Here is a 20,996-nt window from a genome sequence, read left to right as displayed (position 1 = left end):
CAGACGACACCCAATTATTTAGAAACCCCTTTACGCCCTGGAAAACGGCACTGAAAATTCTTCCGAGATTGAAAAGGATTGGTCTGTGTATAGAAATAACCAGACCATCTCAAAATGTGACACTTAAGGGGAGACATTTGGGTGTAAATGCTTACGTCTGTCCTCCTGATTTTAGCCACATTTAGCATTGCAAATTAGCATTATCAGTCATACCGAAGTCTGGCTAAACTAAACATTTCTCAACATCATCTCGGTGGATTGCCATAAAATGTTTTACCCAGTCTCAGAGGAGGAACCCTAAAGAATTTGTTAATCCTCTGACTTTTAGTATAGTCCCACCATCAGGTCAAATTTAAAATGTGCATAAAAAATGATACATAAAAAAAGGTTATTGTGTCATCTTCAAAGCAAACAGCAGTAAGCGTGAGGTGAATCCACAAACAATGTGAAATACTACAATAAAATACTTCATTTCAAAATGTTAAGTTAATTTAATATGTTTTTATTATTAATCCAGTTACCAGAGGGAAAAGTAGAATGATAAAAACAAGGTACCAGTAACATTGCATTTCCTTTGTAAGCTTTTCTGTTCTTCCAAATTCCTTCCTGGGCTGACATTATCTTCACATCCTTATGATGGAAACGACCATCATCATCTTCATCATCATCATCATCATCATTCTTCCGAACATTCATATGCAACGGTGAAAACACATGAAGCAGTCCTTTTACAAAAGTACACAACGGACAAGTTGGAAATAAACGATGACTAAGAGATATATTTACAAGACTTATTAGCTCCAAGTTAAAACATAAAGTAAGATCTGTGTCGAGACGACAGCAAAGAAAATCTTAAAATAATGCTGTGCAAAAAAGTACCCACAGCAGCATCTGGTTCAGCGATGTCGGGGTAAAAGGAAACCGTTTGTAAGTCGTGCGCTCTTCGTTAACTGTTGTTCAACACCTTCTCTTAAAGCTGGTAGCATGTGGAACATGTTAATAAACCTTAAAATGATGTTTCCGGCTGTTTGCAGCTTTACAAGATAAAATCCCTCATTAAGACACATAAAGGCCCCTGCTCTCCAACATGGAGGACTGTGAGATAAGCATCTGGCTATTGCGACTGAAAGATAACTCAACAGATAATACGTGTTCAAATACTTGGGATAAAGTTGAAAAGGATCAGAGTGTAGGATTAAGAGGATTTAGTGGCATCCTGCATTGAGGCTGCAGATTGAAACCAACATAATAACCGCTTATAACGTAATGCTTAGCCAGACAGCTCATACATTTTCAGGGTCACAGTGACCTGTAATCGGCTGCACAAGCCACGTACGGTGTTTTTGGAAAAAAGAGAGAAAGAGGTGAAGAGGCAGTTTGCAAAGTTCCTGGTCTGGGTCTCGTGTATAAGACAATCTTACAGGCACTCAAAACTTCTGTGACTGCTGACCTGACAAATCACATGGACCCCTGGGGGTCAACTTGGTGTAAGAGTCCAAACTGCAGAATCCCTTTCTGTACCATTGCTAAGGAAAAAACAAAACATGGAAAAGAACATTTAAAAAACAAACAATAGATACACACAAATAGACCAAAAAGCACCACAGAAAACGTGGTCTCAGTTCCCAGTTTCGCGAGACTCCGGAGTGCTACACCTTCTGTCCGAGCGGCGCCGCTAACCTCCGGCCTGACTTCATGCGGCTACGTGCGTACACCCGTAAGAAAAGTGCCAAGAAAACTACCCCAACACCAAATCCACCTATTATGGTGACTGCGTGACCGTAGAGGAAACACGAGAGCAGAATGGCGATGGCCTGTCGCAGGGTCATGATGATGGTGAAGACCGCGGCACCAAACTGGCTGATGGTGTAGAAGATGAAGAGCTGGCCGCACGCCGAGCACACGGACAGCAACACGGCGTGAAAGGCGAACTCCGAGTGGCGCGTCATGAAGGCCACCGAGTCGAAGAAGGCCCCCTGCTCCAGCAGAGAGCCCACGGTGAACAGGCAGGAGAACAGGTTCACCCCGAACATCATCTGCACCGACGACATCTTGTACTTGAACAGGTTGTCCTGCCAGTTGGAGGTGAAGCTGTCGAACACGATGTAGCCGATGAGGATGACGACCCCGCTGAAGGTGGTGACGGTGGACGGTTGCTTGCTGGGCGTGCTCGACAGCAGGAACATGCTGACGCCCAGCGAGATCAGCACGGCCGTGAAGTACTCCCAGTACTCGTAGCTCTTGTGGGAGACGATCTTCCCCATGAGCATGACCGGAATGACCTTGGAGGCCTTGGCCAGGACTTGCGTGGGGAAGCTGATGTACTTCAGGGCCTCGTACTGGCACCAGCTGCTCATGATGTTAGAGAGCGAGGCGAAGGAGTACTTGTACATGGGCGCTCCGTGGCGAGGCTGCTTGAACATCAGGCACCACAGCCCGGACACGGTCAGAGCCAGGATCCGGTTCATGAACACCAAGAACTGAGAGTCTTTGAACTTCTCGCCCGCCTCTTCTGGAGTCGTGGATCCGTACGAGCGCGTCATCACCCTCTCCTGCAGGACGCCCCATGTCAGGTACGATACCTAAGAATAAGAACATTTACTTTGTGATATCGATAGTTCTGTTGAAAAGTGGAGCACTGAAGGTCATTATGGAATTTTGAGCAAAGATTCTTTTGGAACATAAACCTAGAGATTTGTACCAGGAGAGAGTTCACTTATACTAATCTGATTTAGCCAACTTCTTTTACCTTTTGTGTATTTACAGGTTTTTTGACAAAAGGAACCGTGTTGATGATTATTGAAACAGTGAAAAAACGTAAAAGCTGGTTTTGAGATTGACTTTGTTTATATTGAAGTATGTCTCACAGCAATAAATAATAAATACTGTTTGACTAAAGTCTTGTGGGTTTGAGAGGAACACAATAAAAATTGTATAATTTTGTATCTCAATAAATAGTAATAATTTTCTAAATCGCTGTTGATAATATATAAACTTCCTCGCATGTCATTACATGGTGCAAAAACAGGTATAATGTTCCCATCACTGCTTGGTTTGGAGCTGGAGTCGATAAATAGTCATTTGTCCTGTGAAAACCGTTTCCCTAATTACGCATCAAAACAGACACGGACCAACATAACCATTTATTTGCAGTCGTGTTTCTTGCCACGTAAAACTCTGATTTGGTCTCCATAACTTCCTCTCCAGCTACTTAGAGTAAAGTGGTAAACCTAAAAATAACATTTAGCATCCGTGTAAGTAGATGGTGATCTCATTGTCAATAGGAGTGACCCCTTACTTTTACACGTTTTTCTCGATTGCTAACACACTAAAATTCTACATAAAAGGACAAATATTTTAACTGACACTCAAAGAGCAAAACATCGGCTCGAATCTCCAAAACTCTAAACACGTTTTCAGCTTTTCACACAATTTGCAAATCAACGTGGCACTTTTTTGCAAACCACTGCACATGTTTCTCCAGCAGGTTTAAAACACTGATATTCAAAATGCCTCACACACGGACCAATGATCAAGAAACAAGTTCCACCTGACCAAACACGTGTTAGCATAATTGTTGGCTTATCAATCAGGATGTTAGCACGATGAAAAGACCACAGGTGAGTACTTTCCTACAATAATGAAGCAAGAGGAAGCGGAAGAGCTGGGCTGAGAGGAGGAGGAAGAGGTGGGTGAGAGTGAGAGGAGGAAGAATGAGAGGTAGAGCTGGAGTGAGAGGACGTGGACAAAGGAGAGTACTCTCTAATGAAATGAAATGTTATCAACCATGGTTTGACGATGAGAGAGGCTGGACAGAGGGTTCATCCTAATCTAAGCCAATGTACTGTTGCCTCTGTAATCCGGATACTTAGACTTGATAACAGGTTACCGTAGTTACCAGTTTGTAGCTCCTCATAATTCATGATATATCAGTGCTTATATCTGTTGTGTGAAATGTATTTACTTCATTACTGTAATTGAATTGTTGGCATGTTGCATACTATAACTGTATAAACATCCTGCACAATGTACTGTGGTAGACTTACTTGTATGCAACACAGACACTGACCAACCACTGTGTCTTTGTTGTTTAACTGAAGGACTGAGAAACAAAGAGGTGCAGGTGGAAGGCTAAGGATTTTCAATGAGGCACAGGAAGCAGCAGTTACAAACTGGTTTTTGGCAAACAATGCATCACACTGAGAGAGATCTGAGGCATAGTAACTATGTGCTGAGATGCATGTTGCACAATGTGATTTTTGAATACAATTTGTTTTCAACAACTCATTTGTATTTCTTCATTTACTCTATTTCTGTAAACTCAAGCAATCTTTCTCTGTAGAAACCTCTATGTACAGAGCACAGCCCATAACAGATGAAAGTGCTTTAGATGATGCTCAGCAGTGTGTAGTTGGGTGGTCAAACCATCTAGTGTTATGAATGAAGTGTGTTATATTTGGTGCTAAAGTTTGCATTTGGTAAGTGTTTATGTAGTTTTCAGTGCTGTTCTTCACTTAGCAGGAGAAATGAGGTGTTTTGCACTTTGGGTGTGTGGTTTTGTGAATTGTGTTTAGTGTTCTGAGAAACTGAGCAATTTAAAATAAAATGTGTGTTAGCAATCGAGAAAAACTGTAAGTATACAAATATGGATTGCAATGCAGCCTTAAGCTAGGGCTGCTCAATTAATCGTATTTTAAATCGCAATTACGGTTCTAGCTTGCAACGATTACAAAAACAACGTAAAACGATTATTTTTTATTATTTGTTTTTCAGTTGAGTTATACTTAAAGTTCAGTTTAATCAACTATTAAAAACATACTGTTAAAAAAAAAAATCTCCAATAAATTGATGTTTTCAAAGTAAATGGATAATCGTTTTTAATAGAGGGAGGCTGTGGCTCAGTTTGATGAAGAGTTTGATTTTAAAGTTGGTGAAGAGTGGCCTTCAGAGTGGCCCTCAGAGTTTCCTAACAGCACCTCCCTTTGAACAAACTCAACCTGAACATCTTTTACATTTGAGAGTGGGCCGACAGCAGGTAAAGCAAACATACAACATCCTGCTCTATGGCAAACAGAAAACTAATGACATCGTATTATAGGGATTAGACCAAATGTAATGATACGTATTCAATGAGTGTACTTTAAGGAGGATCCTTACCTGAAGCCCAGCAGCACAAAAGATTAATTTGACGACCTGTTTCACTGACGAGCCTGAATCAGCCTCGTTCCTGGGTGTTACCGACACGTCATCCAAAAGACCTGTTTTAGCCTCACTGCCAAACACGCAGGTCTTAATGAGAGGGAAGCAAATCCCGCTACCTGAGAGAAAATACAAAATGAATAATAAAGTGGACGAGGAAGTTACTCCAACAACAAGTGTTTGTTTTTTAATTGGCATACATCGATTGGTGTTAGACTCTCACAAGCACAAACCTGTTTCTAAGTAATTGGTGCGCTTGAAGTAGCTAATGAGGAAGTAGCCGGGGATGATGATGGTGGAGTATCCTAGCACGTTGACGAGGAAGCGGAAGAGCCACACATCGTGCCAGCCTTCCAGTAATGATGCCTCCTCTGCAGCCACAGGGGAAGGGAGGAGAAGCAACACAAGTGCAGGCCAAACCCTGAGAAAACACAAGTATGTTTATTAGACAACATTTTGGAGAACAGAAAGAAGGTGAACGCTGTAGCAACTCAGATTGTTTTCTCTCTGTAATATATAGAAAACATAATCAATACATTAACATAATAAATCACACTAATGTTCATCATAACAATGCTGATGATAGCTAATGTGTTAGCATAGCGTCTGAATTTCACAATACTTCTTTACTCATCAAATTGAATCCTTTGGAAATGATGTATTGTGAAATTGAAACGTATTTCACAATCAATAACAAACAAAATGGCAAAAATATATATATATATATATCAAAGTGTTTGTCCATAGGTTTGGCAAAGCTTCAAAAACTCAAGATCCTACATTTCCCATAATGCCACTTAATTGATAACATGTTTCATGAACCCTTCCTGTGAGAAAAACACCTTCTAACTGTCTCTAGTTTATACTGCAAGCTTGCTATTAAAAACTGTCCAAGTTTTCAAGCTGTAGCCGTCTGGCCGACAATGGATGTATTCAAGATAACGTTCAAATGTGGCGCCTCATTGAGTCCTATAAAAGTTTATTGGATGCAAATCTATTCAAATATACCGTCTGGAAACGGCCTGTTCTGCCATTTTTGCACGAAAAGAGCACCCACGAGCAGATTAAGTAACACTGATAACTCAACCAAGAACACTTGTAATGAAGCCCTATCTTCTTTTCAAAAAGGTGTGCTCCTTGCTGTCGTGGCACTGAGTGTGTATATCCCATTCAAAGTGAGGCAGGGCCTCCTCCCAAGGGGGAGCCCGACTCACACAGAGTGTCTTTGTGCGGGCCAGCAGTCCACTGCAGAGAGACCTGGGCTGTGAACAAGCAACTTATTACATGAAGGAATGCAGTGCACTGGCTGGGCGTCAAACCCACAGAGAGAGAGCTGCCAGAAACATACCTGGGAGAGAAAGAGTGTGTTGTACCACATACATGACAGCAGATCGCAGAATCCCTCCTGACAACTATGTCATTATTACTACCTGGCTGCTGGAGGGTGAGCTATGGACATGTATCCATGGTAATCAAACCCATCAGTCCAGAGGGAAAAACCCAGTGGTGTTTCAATCAATTATGTGAATTGTAATCATACGGTATCACATGCAGCACTTTAATGGGTGGTTAACTCCTGTCCAAAAAAAGTAAATAATAACCAGTGGTGTAAAGTAACTAGGTAGATTTACCCAAGTACTGTACTTAACTTCCATTTTGAGGAACTTGTACTTATCATGAGTATTTATTTTACCCCCACTACATTTCGGAGGTAAATCGTGTACTTTTACTCGAATACCTTTACTTTATACCCTGAATTACTTCTCGTATTTCAATTCATGATGTGAAATATAATCAACACTTAAATCAGACTTTAGTTACACCTGGAGTAAAATTCACAAGCTACCTTCCCGCATATAAAGCATGATATAAAGTCATTAAAACTAGCTGCACCTTTACCAGCTGTGATAAACACATGTATGCACCAATAATCATAACAAAACACGTCATAAATAATTCTGAAATGGGCCTTAGTACTTTTACTTTTGATATTTTAAGTATATTTTGATGCCAGTAGGAAACGTTACTTGAGCAACATTTTTGATGGCAGGACTTTTACTTGTTACTGAGTATTCCTACACTCTGGTACATGAACTTTAACTCAGGTCTGATATCTGTGTAATTATTCCATCTCTTTTAATAGCGTATAATAAAAACATTTTTCACTGGAAAACAAATAAACAGTCAGCAGAGCCTACATAAATAACACATTTTTATCACGTCTTTTTCTACAGTAAGCTAACATTTAGTCTTGGTGTCTACCATTACCTCCATGAAAAAGATGGCATTTTCTCCACTCTCGGTGGCCCGACACCTGGAGCAGCTCACCCGCCGACAGACTCAAGCTTCCCCGCTGGAACAGAGCATGAAGGTCCGGCAGGTAACGATATTTTAGTAATAATTATTAGGGGATTGTCTTGTTCTGGACTAGCTGCCTTTTAGCTCTAATGTCTTCAACTTATCCCCAATGGCCGATGTGTTCACTTTGAGCAGGAAAGCCCCCCTCCTCTTTTCTCAACACCAGGAGGATGCCGGAGCACAGCGCACCCCCGGCGGCAGCGCCCCTATCGGTGAGGAGGAAGAACTGCAAGGAAAACCCGCTTTACTTGTAGAGCACATTTCAGTATACAAATGCAATTCAATTCAAGATTAAAAAGCTGTATTGTTATATGCACAGTAGCTACAGCAGGGGTGTCCGAACTTTTTTCTCCGAGGGCCACAAATATTCGAACAGCCAACAACAGTTGTCAAACAACAGGAGCCCCAGATTGATTATAATAAGAGGAACTAGGAAGTGTATATTTCAAGTTTGTTATGAATAAGTTATTGGGCTTTTTTCTTATCGACTTTGATTTGTTAGAACATTATTTTCATGTAGTTGACTGAATGTATTGTAAAGTGGGCTTATTAACACATGAACACTATACTGTGTAATATATGTTTACAGATATATGTAATAAGTACAATACAAGAAAATCTCAAGTTTCATTTGTGGGCCGTATTCCATTATACTTTTTGAATCGGCTGAGGGCCGATTCAAAATGTCCCGCGGGCCGCATTTGGCACCTGGGCCGTAGTTTGGACACCCCTTCAAGGTTCAAGGTTTTTATTTTGTCATACGAACATAGCTACAGTGTAGTTATGACGATGAACATCTTAGGTCACAGGCTCCCCCAACAGTGCAACACAATAAAACAGGTAAACATAAAAATACAGTGCAAGTAAATAGTAAATACAAAAAGAAAAATAGTTTAAAAAAGTGAAATAGTGCAATAAGAGTCTATATGCAAGTTATTGGAATATGATATATTAGGTAAATAGATAAATAATGTCTAAATAGCAGCCAGATGATGGGCTACAGTGTAGTTATGGCAATTCAAATCTTGAGACCAAAAATCCACCATAAATATATAATCATATAAGTCATTAAACGAATAAAAAATAAATTAAAAAAATAGCTAGAAGAAACAGAGTAAAAATAAAATAGTGTACGATTATGTTGCAAGACCAATGTGCAAGTAATGCAGGATTCTACACACATGTAAAACAGAATAATATAAACAAGAACAGAATGTCAAATTAAATACTGAAGTGCTACATACAGTATGATGCATTATTATAACATAAAAGGAAATTGAGTGTACTCTTACCACTTTGTTGCATACAAATGAGTGTCAGTGTCATGTTGTGAGCAGACATATTCTCTTATAGTGTCCCTGCTCAACTGGTTCATTCTTTGACATACATTTGTGTGAAACAAAGGTAATAATACCTTACTTTGGGAAAATGATCCTTCCCTGGCATGTCTTCCTATTATTAATTTATGGGCCAAATATCTTGGGACAATTACTGATACGTTGACCTTTGAAATTCGATAGATGGGTAACTGTCCTTGAAAAACAGGAACATTTTACTATTAGAATGTGAAGTAAAATTGCAGGGGAAAAGGATGACCTCTCTCATGTGTACAAGGTCAACCACATGTAAATTCAGCTACTCCATGTTTTCCATACCCTATTGTTGTTATTTGAATGTATACTCACGCTTCTTAATATCTTGTTATCCTTGTGTGAACTCTTACCTGTCCTTTCCTTGGTGTGATCATTCTATAACTGTTGGCTGAGCAACAAATTGCGCCTCAGAAATAAAAAAAAAAATCCCTATAAAGATAAGATGGATACAAGATTGATAATGACATGCTTTAGGTTCAGTCAACGGTAGAGTTGTTATCCTGGCGCTGCTTCCTGCCTGTTCTCCTCAGAGGGTGAAAGTCCCAAACTTTAAGCATTATAAACAAGGAAATAGAGTAGAGAAAAGGGAGTAACACAAAGGGTCCAAACTCCAGGAACATTAGTGGCATAAAGAGAAAGGAGACCAAGGAATTTTGTTTTTTTGGGCCTGAAGCACACTTCAAGACCTCTCCATGCACCTTGAATCTGTTTGAGGTTGTGCCAGAAACTCCCTAACAACACATGAAGTACTCAAAGAGTTCCACATCGACTAGCTTCAACATTAAAATGCACATGCAGTGGCAAAGAGGTTGGTAAAGACTGACTTTATTCACACTTATGATACTTTGCTGGCAATATAATGTAATGAAAGCACATGTGGAGCTCGTACTGATGACGGCTCTGTTGCCAGCAAGCATTCAAACAAAATGACACATCTAAAGAACATGCAGGATTAATAGATTACACCTGTTCGTGTGTCTTCTATGACGTGTCAAAAGTCTTCGCAGGACCTTTACTTGTAATGAATGAAATGGACATTGTACAGTGTTTCTCTTTCTTCCTCTTCTGATCTGATTGACTTACCACAACCTTTTGACAGAGATAAACAGAAATGTAGTGAATGTGCACTTCTCATTATGTTACTTCATTCATGTTTACATTCAGTTGATCAATTTGCTCTATATTTTTTTAACTTGCATGTCAATTTGAGTTTTTCTTTTAGTTGCGATTTTATTTTTTTAACATACGTTTAATGAGCATTGTTCGAGAGAGCCTAAGATCCAAGATATGTAATATAGATGGCCGTTTTCACTGTTGTTCTTGTGCATATGATATTAAAGAACTCGATCTTGACAATTTAGCCTGATTATGTTATTTCCAACATGATTCAAAGCATAATTTACCTGCATACGAGTCTTTTAAAATTAGAAAATTATTAAATATTTTCTATTTTCAACATGAAACCCAACTAATGCCACCAGTTTTTGACACCAACTAAGTTTGCAGTCTCACTGATGCATCAATCAAACAGCCCGGTTAGAAGAGGAATATATGGAATAGAGTATATATCATTGGATTATCTCACTTTTTCACAACGGCTTTTTGTTATTAACAAAGCCCCTAGCAACACCAGCATGTCCTACAGTACACTGTGAATATAACACAAATAGCTTCACGCCATAGGCTCAATGGGGAAGTAGGTATAGTTTCATAACCTTTTGTTCGAGCCGTTCACCACAGATTTTTGTCTGCTTGGAAGTAGTCACCATAACTTTGAATCCGTCACAGTAAAACCCTCAGAGCACCATTCACCTGACCATGATCACCACGGATTACGTATCATTATTTCCCTGTGCATGACAGTTTGTTAGCTTATTATCCAGCATGCTTTGTTGTTGTTGTTGTTCTTGTTGTTATGTGTTTATAATAAAAGGTTACAGCTGAGTGGAATTTTCAGACGTTCCACAGCCATTGTATTATTGGAGCCATTGCTTACAGGCAAACAAAAGGGTACACCTGAAAGTAGCTTACAGGAAGCACAGAACTGTTTATATGGAAGAGTCTTGTCGTTATTAACTGTATTGATGTATGATCAGATTTTTTTGCTGCACACAAATCACAGTAGTGCTTCACGGTATAGCCTATAAAAAGGGCTCATTTAATTAACGTCTCCTGTTTGCACGCCCAAAATATCTTTGATGAACCCTTTTGATAAAGCTGGAGCTATCTGTGAAGAGCAGATGGTGGATAATGTCTCTTTTTAAAATGTACTTAAGATTCCAGTAACCCAGAAAAGCATACAACATGCATGAGTTTTCTTACCATTTTATTACAAAATCAACGGCTTATATGAACTAGACAGGGCAGTGTAATTACAAAACAAAGTACAGGAACAGTTTACTGCAGATTAAGGATAGCATGAGATAAATAGAGAAAACCGCTTGACTAGATTACATGAAGTAGCAAAGCTGAAAAATCACAAAGGAGGAAGCTGCATTTTGTGTTATATATTATATTTTTATACGGGCTATCGGATTCCTAAGAAAAAGCAGTGATTAGATGTCCTTGGGACAGTTAGTTTGACATTTATTTTCTGATTACATTCTTCAAAAAGTCTTTCTGTGATAGTCTGTAAGTTATTGGTGTGGCGAAAAGAAATGTTAAAAAAAAGTATGTGGCTACAATGATGGCTGTGAAATAAAATGCAATCAAAGCACGGATAGAGTTTGAGAAACTGTGAAAAAAAGCAATTTGAATGTCCAATATTTAAACTACAAATAGGTTCATGTGATTAAGAGGTAGTATCTTTTATGTTCATTTAAAATGTGGATTTGGGATTCGCATTGAGGTTATTGCAATACATCTGAATCACTCTTTGTTAGGGGGAAGTCCTATTTTGTGTTGCACTCGTTTGTCTAGATAATGGATAAATACACATCAAATCAGAATGTTCTAGAAATAGAGGCACTATTTAACAAAAAAACGTTAGCTAAAAATTCTTTTTTTTTCCTTTTGTTTTCTTTTTAAAATCAAATATCTCCACTCACATGAAGCTCCAGGCAATTTAATAAATGTTGTTAAGCCTAAGATTTTGCTCAAAACTTCACGGTGACCACCGACCTCCCGGAGATCTGGATGTCATCAAAAGGAAAAAGAGCCAGAATCTGAAAGACAAGGACACAAAAGATGTTCAAATGTGTATTCTGATCCATGTCGGTAGTCTCCGCTGATGTACCCGTAACTTTTAAATCACAATAACTCACGTCATCGTTGCCGTCGGCCAAATCCAGCGCTGTTTCGTCCTCCATGTTTCGCAACATTGTGTCGGCGCCGGACTGGCAGAGCAGGTTGGCGATGGTGGCGTCTTGTCTCCCGACGGCGAGATGCAGCGACGTGCAGCCGTTGAACATGGCAGCGTCCACGTCGGCTCCGCAGCCGAGCAGCAGCTTCACTGACGTGATGTCGTGCAGCTCCGTGGCGAGATGAAGAGCGGTTTTCCCGCTGGTTCCTTCCTGTGAGCGCCGTGGATGGAAAATAGCAATGAGGAATTCCACAGATACACAAATGGCACACTACCATGAAGTTGTTCAATTTCATTTGTATAATTGGTTTGTTTGGCATATTTCTGTTTCCAAATATGTATTTTACATTTTGCATTCTTAAAAGCTGGAAAGAAAAGGCCACAGATAGTCACATTGTAATGATAATAATGTACCGGATGTAAGCACTGTGATATGTTTGGCTGCTGATTTAAAGTGAGAGGAATGTCTGGGGTAGTTTTGGGACTGACTGCCAGCCCAGCCTAATCATATCTGGGATCTAATTATGTCCTATGAATCCGGCAGGAAGCCCTGAGCTCAGCTCATATCACTATCAGCATTGCACAGGTGCAGCAGATTTATAGTCCAGAACACAACATAAGGCCAGTAAACAGTGTGAAAGAGATAAGTGTGATTATAAATACTGACACATTGCTGGCTCATAGGAGGGATCCTCGGGGAAACCCAAGCTCAGACTAATCAAGCCGACTTTAATGACTATGACATTTAGATCTAATCTCATAAGTGGCAGCTGAGTCGGGGCTGCAGGTACAGGTTAGATATCATGGCAATTTAAACATTATTTAAAAGGGTTATTTTAACTGCATTACAAAAAAACTTTTAAATAATAACAATATTTAATCAATTTATAATCCTTATGATGCAACTAACCTGGATGTTCAAATCTGCTTCTTTTTTCACTAGGAGCTTCATTATCGGATGTTGCCTGTTCAGCGCAGCCAAGTGAAGACAAGTGAGACCTGCAAGTAAAAACCTTAATGAGATGTGGGGACATGGGGGGGCTCTCTTTCAGGGCAAAAGAGACTGAAAGAATCATCCAATGAAAGTACAAATACAAACGGGTTGCCCACTGCTCCTAGTACTAGGATGCGTTACAAGCAGAGAACAGCTTTGACTGTGTGTGGATGTGTGACATAAAGAGGGTTTCATCCTCCGATTCTATCCATCTATCTGATTGTATACAACTGATTATGTTCTGGCATTCAAATATGTATGCAAAAAAAACACAAATGAACATTTTGTGGGTGACCAATATATCACAGACTTTTGAATCTGGACAGTTTACAAAACCGACTTCGGTAAATACATTTCAAATGTTTCCTTTGAAGCTATAGTAGTTGAGAAATAGCAACCAAGTTCCTTATTTTCTTTAAAGAGCTGACAACAATAGCCTTGCCTTGAAAGCACAAGAACGCTCTGTGACATTTCGACACACTTAACAGAGTTGCACAATCTTGGGAAGTTCAACGTCAGCTACTCAAAACAAAAAACCACACAGATGGTGCAGTCAGTTAAAAATGTCTCCAAGTAACAGCAGTGATGCAGCATTCAGTGTTTTCCTCACCTCTCCAGTTCTGGATCTCGAGGACCGGGGCCATCTTGCTGGGGGAAACGTCTCGGGTCATCTCCGTGGCGCACTCTGTCTGCCCGTGCTGGCAGGCCACGTGCAGCGCGGTGTTCCCCTCCTGGTCCTGCAGCTCAAGCCCCGCCCCCTTCTCCACCAGTTGCTTCACCACCTCCGGCAGATCCAGGTAGGTGGCCAGGTGCAAAGCCGTCTGAATTATAAAAAGATGTGTGATACAGTCAGATCTGCAAGTCTCTGGTTAAATTGATTTTTGAAACTAAGGGAATCACTTTTTGATTGGCAAAAACATTTGATAATCAATTAGTTGTTCTAGTCAATTATCAAGCAAAGATATTTACAACTTTACTTCAGATTTATAACATTGTCCATGTAAAGCTTTGGATTTTGGACTACTAAAAACCCACAATATTCCCTCATTTTATTCAGAAAAAAATTAATCTAAAATGAAAAATGATTTGTTTTATGATAAAAATTACAGTTGAATTCCTAATTTAAGTAATTATCTCGAAGATGTTAAGTTAAATTAATGTCTATTTGCTCACTATTGCTGAATAAGGTAACACAACTGTAACTGAGCCTTTAGGCCATTGAATAATCTATTCTAATGTTTATAAAGCTGCAGTATAAAAAACATAGTCTGTGATGATATTGTTGGAATATATGTAAGCTGTTTGATGAACAAACCTTAACATTTTCAGCACAAAACAAACTCAATTACTTCAAAAAAAATCAGATCCTGGTTTCATACAAAATGATGAAAAAAAGACTTCTTAATCAAAACGACAATTGTTTGTTTTTGCTTCCCCTAGAAAGAGACCTGTAGTATTAAAGCATTGCTGTTACCACCGTAGATGTGTGCAGTCATTGTCCTTCAACACTGCCACTTCTACTCATGTCATAGCATTTCCCAGAATGCCTTTGAATAACAACCAGAGAACAGGTCTGTACCTGTTGCATTCAGATGGACTCTTTATTCATATGTAATTCAACAGAGAAACACTCCAGCTGAGCAAGTTGCACCTCCTGTCCAAAACAAAGAAGTGGTAACGGCTGCACGGCAGTCTGATCTACGGAGGCTGCTGTGGGTGGAGAATTAGAGATCTGCTATGGCTTGACTTTATGATCATATATCATCAGTAAGACTGAAGGTGCACCACATAATAGAAATGCAAAAAAGGCGCTTGTTCATTTCAATGCATCAAGGGAATTTCTTTTAAAAAACCTAAAGGGGTTACGCTTCTTTCAAATGTGAGGTCTTAGAATGACTACTGAGAGGAAATTGGGCAATCAACATGTCTGAGACTACCTGAGTCACAGCATGAAGTGCTGAATCTTCAGTTCAGATGTTTCCTTTTGACACTTCTGTTAGTTTGACCTTCACTTTGGTTTTTATACTAGCAAGAGTCTGGTCTGACATCTTGAAGGAACAATTCCTCCACCCACATCCACACAAGGATACTCTCCACAGCTCCCTGTTGTACCATTTCTAGAGGAGGTAGAGGAGGGGAGTTTCCATTTAGAGTCCCTTATGAGCTCACACTGGAACCACCCACAGTGACGTCCCTGAGAGAGGACGGACTGTGAATAAAGAGGAACAACAGTACTCTGGAAGTACAGAGATATACATCATCCGCTCCACAATCAAGATACGGCGTGGAAGTCACTTTGGATGCAAAATTCCCCCTTTTGTTTTTGAAAGATTTATGTTGCACTTACCTGGTATAAATTATTTTGGATGTCCAGGACTTCTTTTGGGAATATCTGTATCAACTGTTTGGAGATGCGTTCCTCTGCATGGATGATCGCTAAGTGCAGGATGCTGCAGAAGTGACAAAGAAACATTTACATATGTATTCATCGTGCTTGCACAAGCCTGAACGTTTACTTAGTTTGAGATTGAGCAATCGTCACCCACAAAAGCAGTAGTTGCCTCACAATTTCCCTCAGTATTCATCTCAAGAGGCTACCTCAAAATGTTACATCTCGTGGGCTGAATGGCAAGAGTTAGTAATTGGGGTATGGGGCAATAACTTTTTTAGAACAAATAGCATAGTGTGTTGATAAAGTCAGGTATAAGTGGTTGACAAAAAACACCCTAACCTCAAAACTGCTGTGGAAAGTTGAACCAAACAAATGTGCGAATCAAGCAGGAAATGGCACCAAAGCATCAGTGCTTAATTTAAACTAAACTAGAACAACACAAATAGACTCATCTGTAAAGTGAGTTGAATGGGTTTATAGCAAGGTTTAAGTTGCTCATATTTCAGGCTTCAAAGCAATACAACGCAGGATGAGGATGTTATTGTATTGAAGTATTTATAAAGTACTAGAAACTGCGTCTTACTGCAGTCACTGCGCTCTCTTAAAGCTCAGCAGTGAGTTTAAATGTCAAGTCGGAGACAGACAGTGTGGGATTAAACAAGCCACTGCACAGACATCATGTCATTCACACATTAGTTTGAACTTGTTTGAACTTTAGTGCTCCATTGAGATAATGTTATTTTGTGTTAGCATTTAAGTCCGTCTAGAAAAGAAATGAAGGGAAACGCTAACATTCCCTTTATTATCAACAAATGAATGATAAATGAATAAAAGTATATAGTATCTGATTGATTTAACACATACCTGCCTGCAATAAAATAGCAATGCATGATGTATGCATTGACTGATTTGTATCGCATTGTATTTGTTTGCTATTCTCTAACCCTGAACTCTCAAACCCTGATCTACATTTCTGAGTTTTTTAACAATTATATGACTTTTTATAGACCCTCCACTAATCTATTAATCAAGAAAATAATGAATGAATTGATAATACAAATATACTTTGTTACAGATCTACTAGTTTATCCAGTTTAATGTCACTACTGACTGTTTTAAATGTGTAAACCAAAGCATTTGGCCCACTTAAGAGTCAACCCCTTGAGCAAACCTTTTAGTTTGAAAGGGATTTCCTGGTTTGACTAAGACGTGAATGAATAAGAACTAAAGAGTCCCACGGGGGAAACAGTAATATTTGCATGATACTCTTTCACAGGCTCAGTCAGTTTGCGTTGTTTCAGGTGTTTTTCCCCCCTCCCAAGTATCTATAGTTAGGATGTGAGAATGAAACCATGTGTGGCTCCAACAACCAGCAAGCGGAAATGAAAAGAGGTCAAAGACACAACAAAAGTTCTACTACGCTTGGACTACATCAATCACTGGATTACACTACAGGCTGCAGGAGTCATTAACAGCTCTGCTTCACCTCAAAACAGACTGATGACATGGCAACAAAAGAAGAAACGACTGATAACACTGTGTGGAGGGGGTTGAGGTATTTGGATTGTGTGCAAAAAAAAAAGCAGCAGTTTCATTGACTCAAACTGAAAGAATAAACAGCCATTGTGACGACAAGTAACACACTGACATTTACAGATGTCTGCTGTGGTAGAAGAAGAAAGAAAGCAGCTGGTGAATTGTGGGATACATCAATAAAAACATGCACACACTGTTCTATCCTGATCAACAAGTTTTCTGGATCGAATCCGTCCTAAGTGCTGCCTCAAAGCATGTGCTTTGTCTGAGCTGCATGGGGAAGTCCAGGCCTATCTGTTTCACTTCTGTTTTCTCACTGAGCAACGCCTCACAGTAGTGCATCCACATTCATGACACGGACACAGTTCATTTAAAAAGAGTCTCACACTGTATGAAATCCCCTGCAAAACCAGTATCACATGAAGAGCTGTGGCTAACATGCTGTGTGATTTACAGTCTCCACTAACTTCTATATATGGATGTTTCCACCATTTGATCAAATTGATTGATATATAAGACATTTGTTGCTTGCACTACCAGAGCTGAAACAACAGAACAATAACCAGCAACTACTTTTATATTGAAGTTTTCAAGCGAAAAAGGCCCAATCTTCTCTAGTTTCATCTTATCAAATGTGATCTGTTGCTTTTCTCAGTTATACATCTTTGAAAACTGCATAACTTTGGGGCGCACACCTGGACTTTGGGAATTTTATTACGGGCATTTTTCATTAATTCTGACATTTTGAAAAAAAGAAAACTGATCATGGTAGACAATAATAATTATAGGTTGCAGCCCTAATAACCAGAGCTACTGTTGTCAAAAAAGAACAATGCACAGTGCTAAATATACAACTTTGCGATGTTCAGAGAAAAAGGGGTGGACATTTTCAAAATACATACATTCTGGGGTAAATAAAAAAAAAACTGCATTTCTCTTCCAACCTTGTTCTTTATAGGATACTGCAGACTACTTCATAATAGACTTGTTGAAATGGTTCAAACTTAAACGAGAAATAGAATTGCAAGGCGCATGTTTAGTATGCATCGTTGGGCCTTTCAGCAAAGACCCTGGAAAGCTCAGAAAATATTAAATAGATACATAAATAACTGAGAGAATAAACATACGTGTCTCCATCTTCAGTGATAGTTGTGAGCAAGTTCTCCTCCTGTTCAGAGAGTTCAGAGCTCGGTGCTTGCTCCTCCAGCGTGTAGCCCTCTACTATATCCGTCAGACTCTCCACCGTGATGGACGAGGACTCATAAGCCGAGTCCAGGCGTTCCTCCACGACGAAAAGCTTGTCCCTCGGCCCGCTGAAGTCGACGCTCGGCTCCCGGGGCTCCTCAGTCTTCAGTATGGAGCGGTAGGAGTCGATGCCCGAGTCTGTGCGGTTATCCTCCAGCGACTCATCTTTCCTGCAGTCGTCGCTCGCCATGGTGGTGTTTCTCTGGGTTTCCCCCTCCCTCCTTCCCCGAGGATTTAGAGGCTACTTGCGGGCTTTCGGTGCTCTGTGACCGGACTCCGAGGAAACCACGGCTCCTTTGTGAAACCAGAGGAAGGAGCCACTAACCGATAATACATTACCCCCCAGCGACAGGCCCTCTTCACCTTTGATCAATTGTAGACTGTTTACAAGTTTACTAAAGTCATGTCAGATTTTCGTGGGTTAAAAACAAGTAAGAAGAGGCGAAACGGCCACCCGTCGTCTAGATATCCGGTAACAGCATGAGCTCCGGGCGCAGAGCATATGAGCAATGAAAGGCGATAAGCTGACATGTGAAAGGCGAAGCTGTTTTTGTCACGCGGGGGAATCCCCAGTGCGCGCGAACGTAAACACACACTATAAACGCGCGCGCACACATTCACTTCAACTGGAACAGCGTCAAGGTTCAAAAGAGTAAAAGCGGAAGAAGTGCGATTTTCAAAATAAAACTGTTATAGACATTTGTAATTAAAGGTCCATGTCATGGCCATTTCTACTGATCATAATTCCATTGTTGAGGTATACTAAAAATAAATGTACATTGTGCAATACCTGGTGAATACACATACAATACAAAGATGCTGTATGAGAATCCAATGTGATTTTGGAAAATTACACAATTTAAATCTATTCTAGTATAGACCTCAACAATGGAAATATGATCAGTAGCCTATAAATGGCCATGACATGGGACCTTTAAGATTAAACACATTTATTTCATTTGGGAACACACACATATATGGAGTTGGCCAGATGTGTGTAAATTACTGTTCATGGTCATTTGAAAAGAATTGTCGGACAAACACACCGAACACCCACACAGAGCGGAACTGAGCACAGCACAAACACAGACGTCAGCATGTATAGGAATAGGGGGAATAATCGGGCAGTTCAATGTGTGTAGACTCAGAGGTGTGTGTGTGTGCGTGTAGAGGTGTGTGTGGCTATAACTAAGCAGCCTGCAGTCGCTCTTTAGCTGTTCTAATTAAGGTAAACACAGCGAAGGCTGTGTGTAAAAGGCACAGCTCCACTTCTGGCGAACCTGTAACTTTCTTGTGTGCACAAGAACGTATCTCTTGCGCACGAGAAAGTATATCGTGATGAGCAAAACCATGTCACTTGGCCCAGGTGGTTTCCACAGAACGGACAAAACATGTTTAACGACATTAAACACACTCGTACCGTCCATAGGTTTGATTCTCTAGTTTGTTAAAGTGTTTCGGCAAATGTTAAAGTGTTTCAGCAAATGTTAAAGTGTTTATCTTTAGCTTTGTAAAAGTGTTTCACATCTTGTTAATTTGTTTTTGTTAATGTTAAATTTCTTTGGTAAAAGTGTTTTGCTAATGTAATTTTGTTTTAGAAAATGTAAATTTGTCTCAAGCTTTGTTAAAGTGTTTCACACTTTGTAATTGTCGATGGCACATCTCAGCCACCGTACAAAGGGTACACCTTAAGTTATTGAATAAAAGATTATATAAATAAATAAAAAGATTGAGAGTGTAGACTTGTGACCTCTGTCTTTATAAAATCCAGGTTTTGGCCCTGCTCAAATTGTGTAATGACAAACTGTGTCAATTTGACCTTACAGAACTTCCCAAGGAATGCAATAATGTTTTGCATAGTTTTGCTGGAGCTACAGTGTACTGCCTTTGATACATTCATACAATAACCAAGGTGAGACCCATATGTGCTATCTTTGGCAGAAGTTGTATACATCATAAAATAACACATGTTAGCAGAGTTAAAGTTTGCAGTTTTTGACCTCCAAAAAGTTCAGGAATAACACAGCTGTAATTTTTTGTTTCCTCTTCCATCATGAAATGCTTGTTGTGGTTTGGCCTTTAGAGGGCTCACTTACATGGCTACTGCTCAGGGCCAGATTCATAGTCTATAAAACAATACTGACTGGCAGAGAGAAACGTCTACTGCCAAGAGCTGCCATCTGTTTCCATAATATCTATAATGTTGAGTTTACTTATTACATTTTATGCCAGCAGTCCAGTCCAATGTCCATCCTGTGGGCTATTGTAAACAAGGGTATGTGTGCCAGGATTGTCTGGTAATGGTTTGAATAAATAGTGCTGTGGATACAGAAATGGCAAGAGTTGAGAAGTCAAACAAGCTAATTAATCAGTGTTGTGTGATTAAACAGCAGAACTAACTTTTTTTGAATTTTGTTTATCTATGTATTTTGTTTATGTACGTATTCTAACTATAAAAATGCAAAAATTGTAATATCCTATAAACACTATGTTGTTATGGTATATGTGTAATACTATGTTTGATTATGATATAAAATGCCAAGCTTTAGCCTAATTAGCGGTTTTTCCAGCAATAACCGTACTGTGATCATAAAGTCA

General features: G+C 39.6%; 2 protein-coding genes across 2 annotated transcripts; both read right to left on the bottom strand.

Moving 5' to 3' along the window:
• Nucleotides 1-481: 481 nt before the first annotated feature.
• On the bottom strand, nt 482-7,718 carry slc35b2 (solute carrier family 35 member B2). The gene is made up of 4 exons (XM_079644111.1): nt 7,468-7,718; nt 5,433-5,620; nt 5,158-5,318; nt 482-2,582 (listed from the first exon to the last, which is right to left on the bottom strand). The coding sequence occupies exons 1-4, from the start codon at nt 7,485-7,487 to the stop codon at nt 1,650-1,652; spliced, it is 1,302 nt and encodes a 433-aa protein (XP_079500237.1). The 5' UTR covers nt 7,488-7,718; the 3' UTR covers nt 482-1,649.
• A 3,521-nt stretch (nt 7,719-11,239) lies between these two features.
• On the bottom strand, nt 11,240-18,990 carry nfkbie (nuclear factor of kappa light polypeptide gene enhancer in B-cells inhibitor, epsilon). The gene is made up of 6 exons (XM_079642833.1): nt 18,281-18,990; nt 15,573-15,675; nt 13,836-14,046; nt 13,142-13,230; nt 12,194-12,442; nt 11,240-12,094 (listed from the first exon to the last, which is right to left on the bottom strand). The coding sequence occupies exons 1-6, from the start codon at nt 18,586-18,588 to the stop codon at nt 12,026-12,028; spliced, it is 1,029 nt and encodes a 342-aa protein (XP_079498959.1). The 5' UTR covers nt 18,589-18,990; the 3' UTR covers nt 11,240-12,025.
• Nucleotides 18,991-20,996: the final 2,006 nt, after the last annotated feature.

The sequence above is a fragment of the Notothenia rossii genome (assembly GCF_949606895.1).
Source record: "Notothenia rossii genome assembly, chromosome: 8".
Lineage (NCBI taxonomy): Eukaryota > Metazoa > Chordata > Actinopteri > Perciformes > Nototheniidae > Notothenia > Notothenia rossii.
Note: the sequence above shows the minus strand (reverse complement) of the source record. Positions and strands in the feature narration are given on the sequence as shown.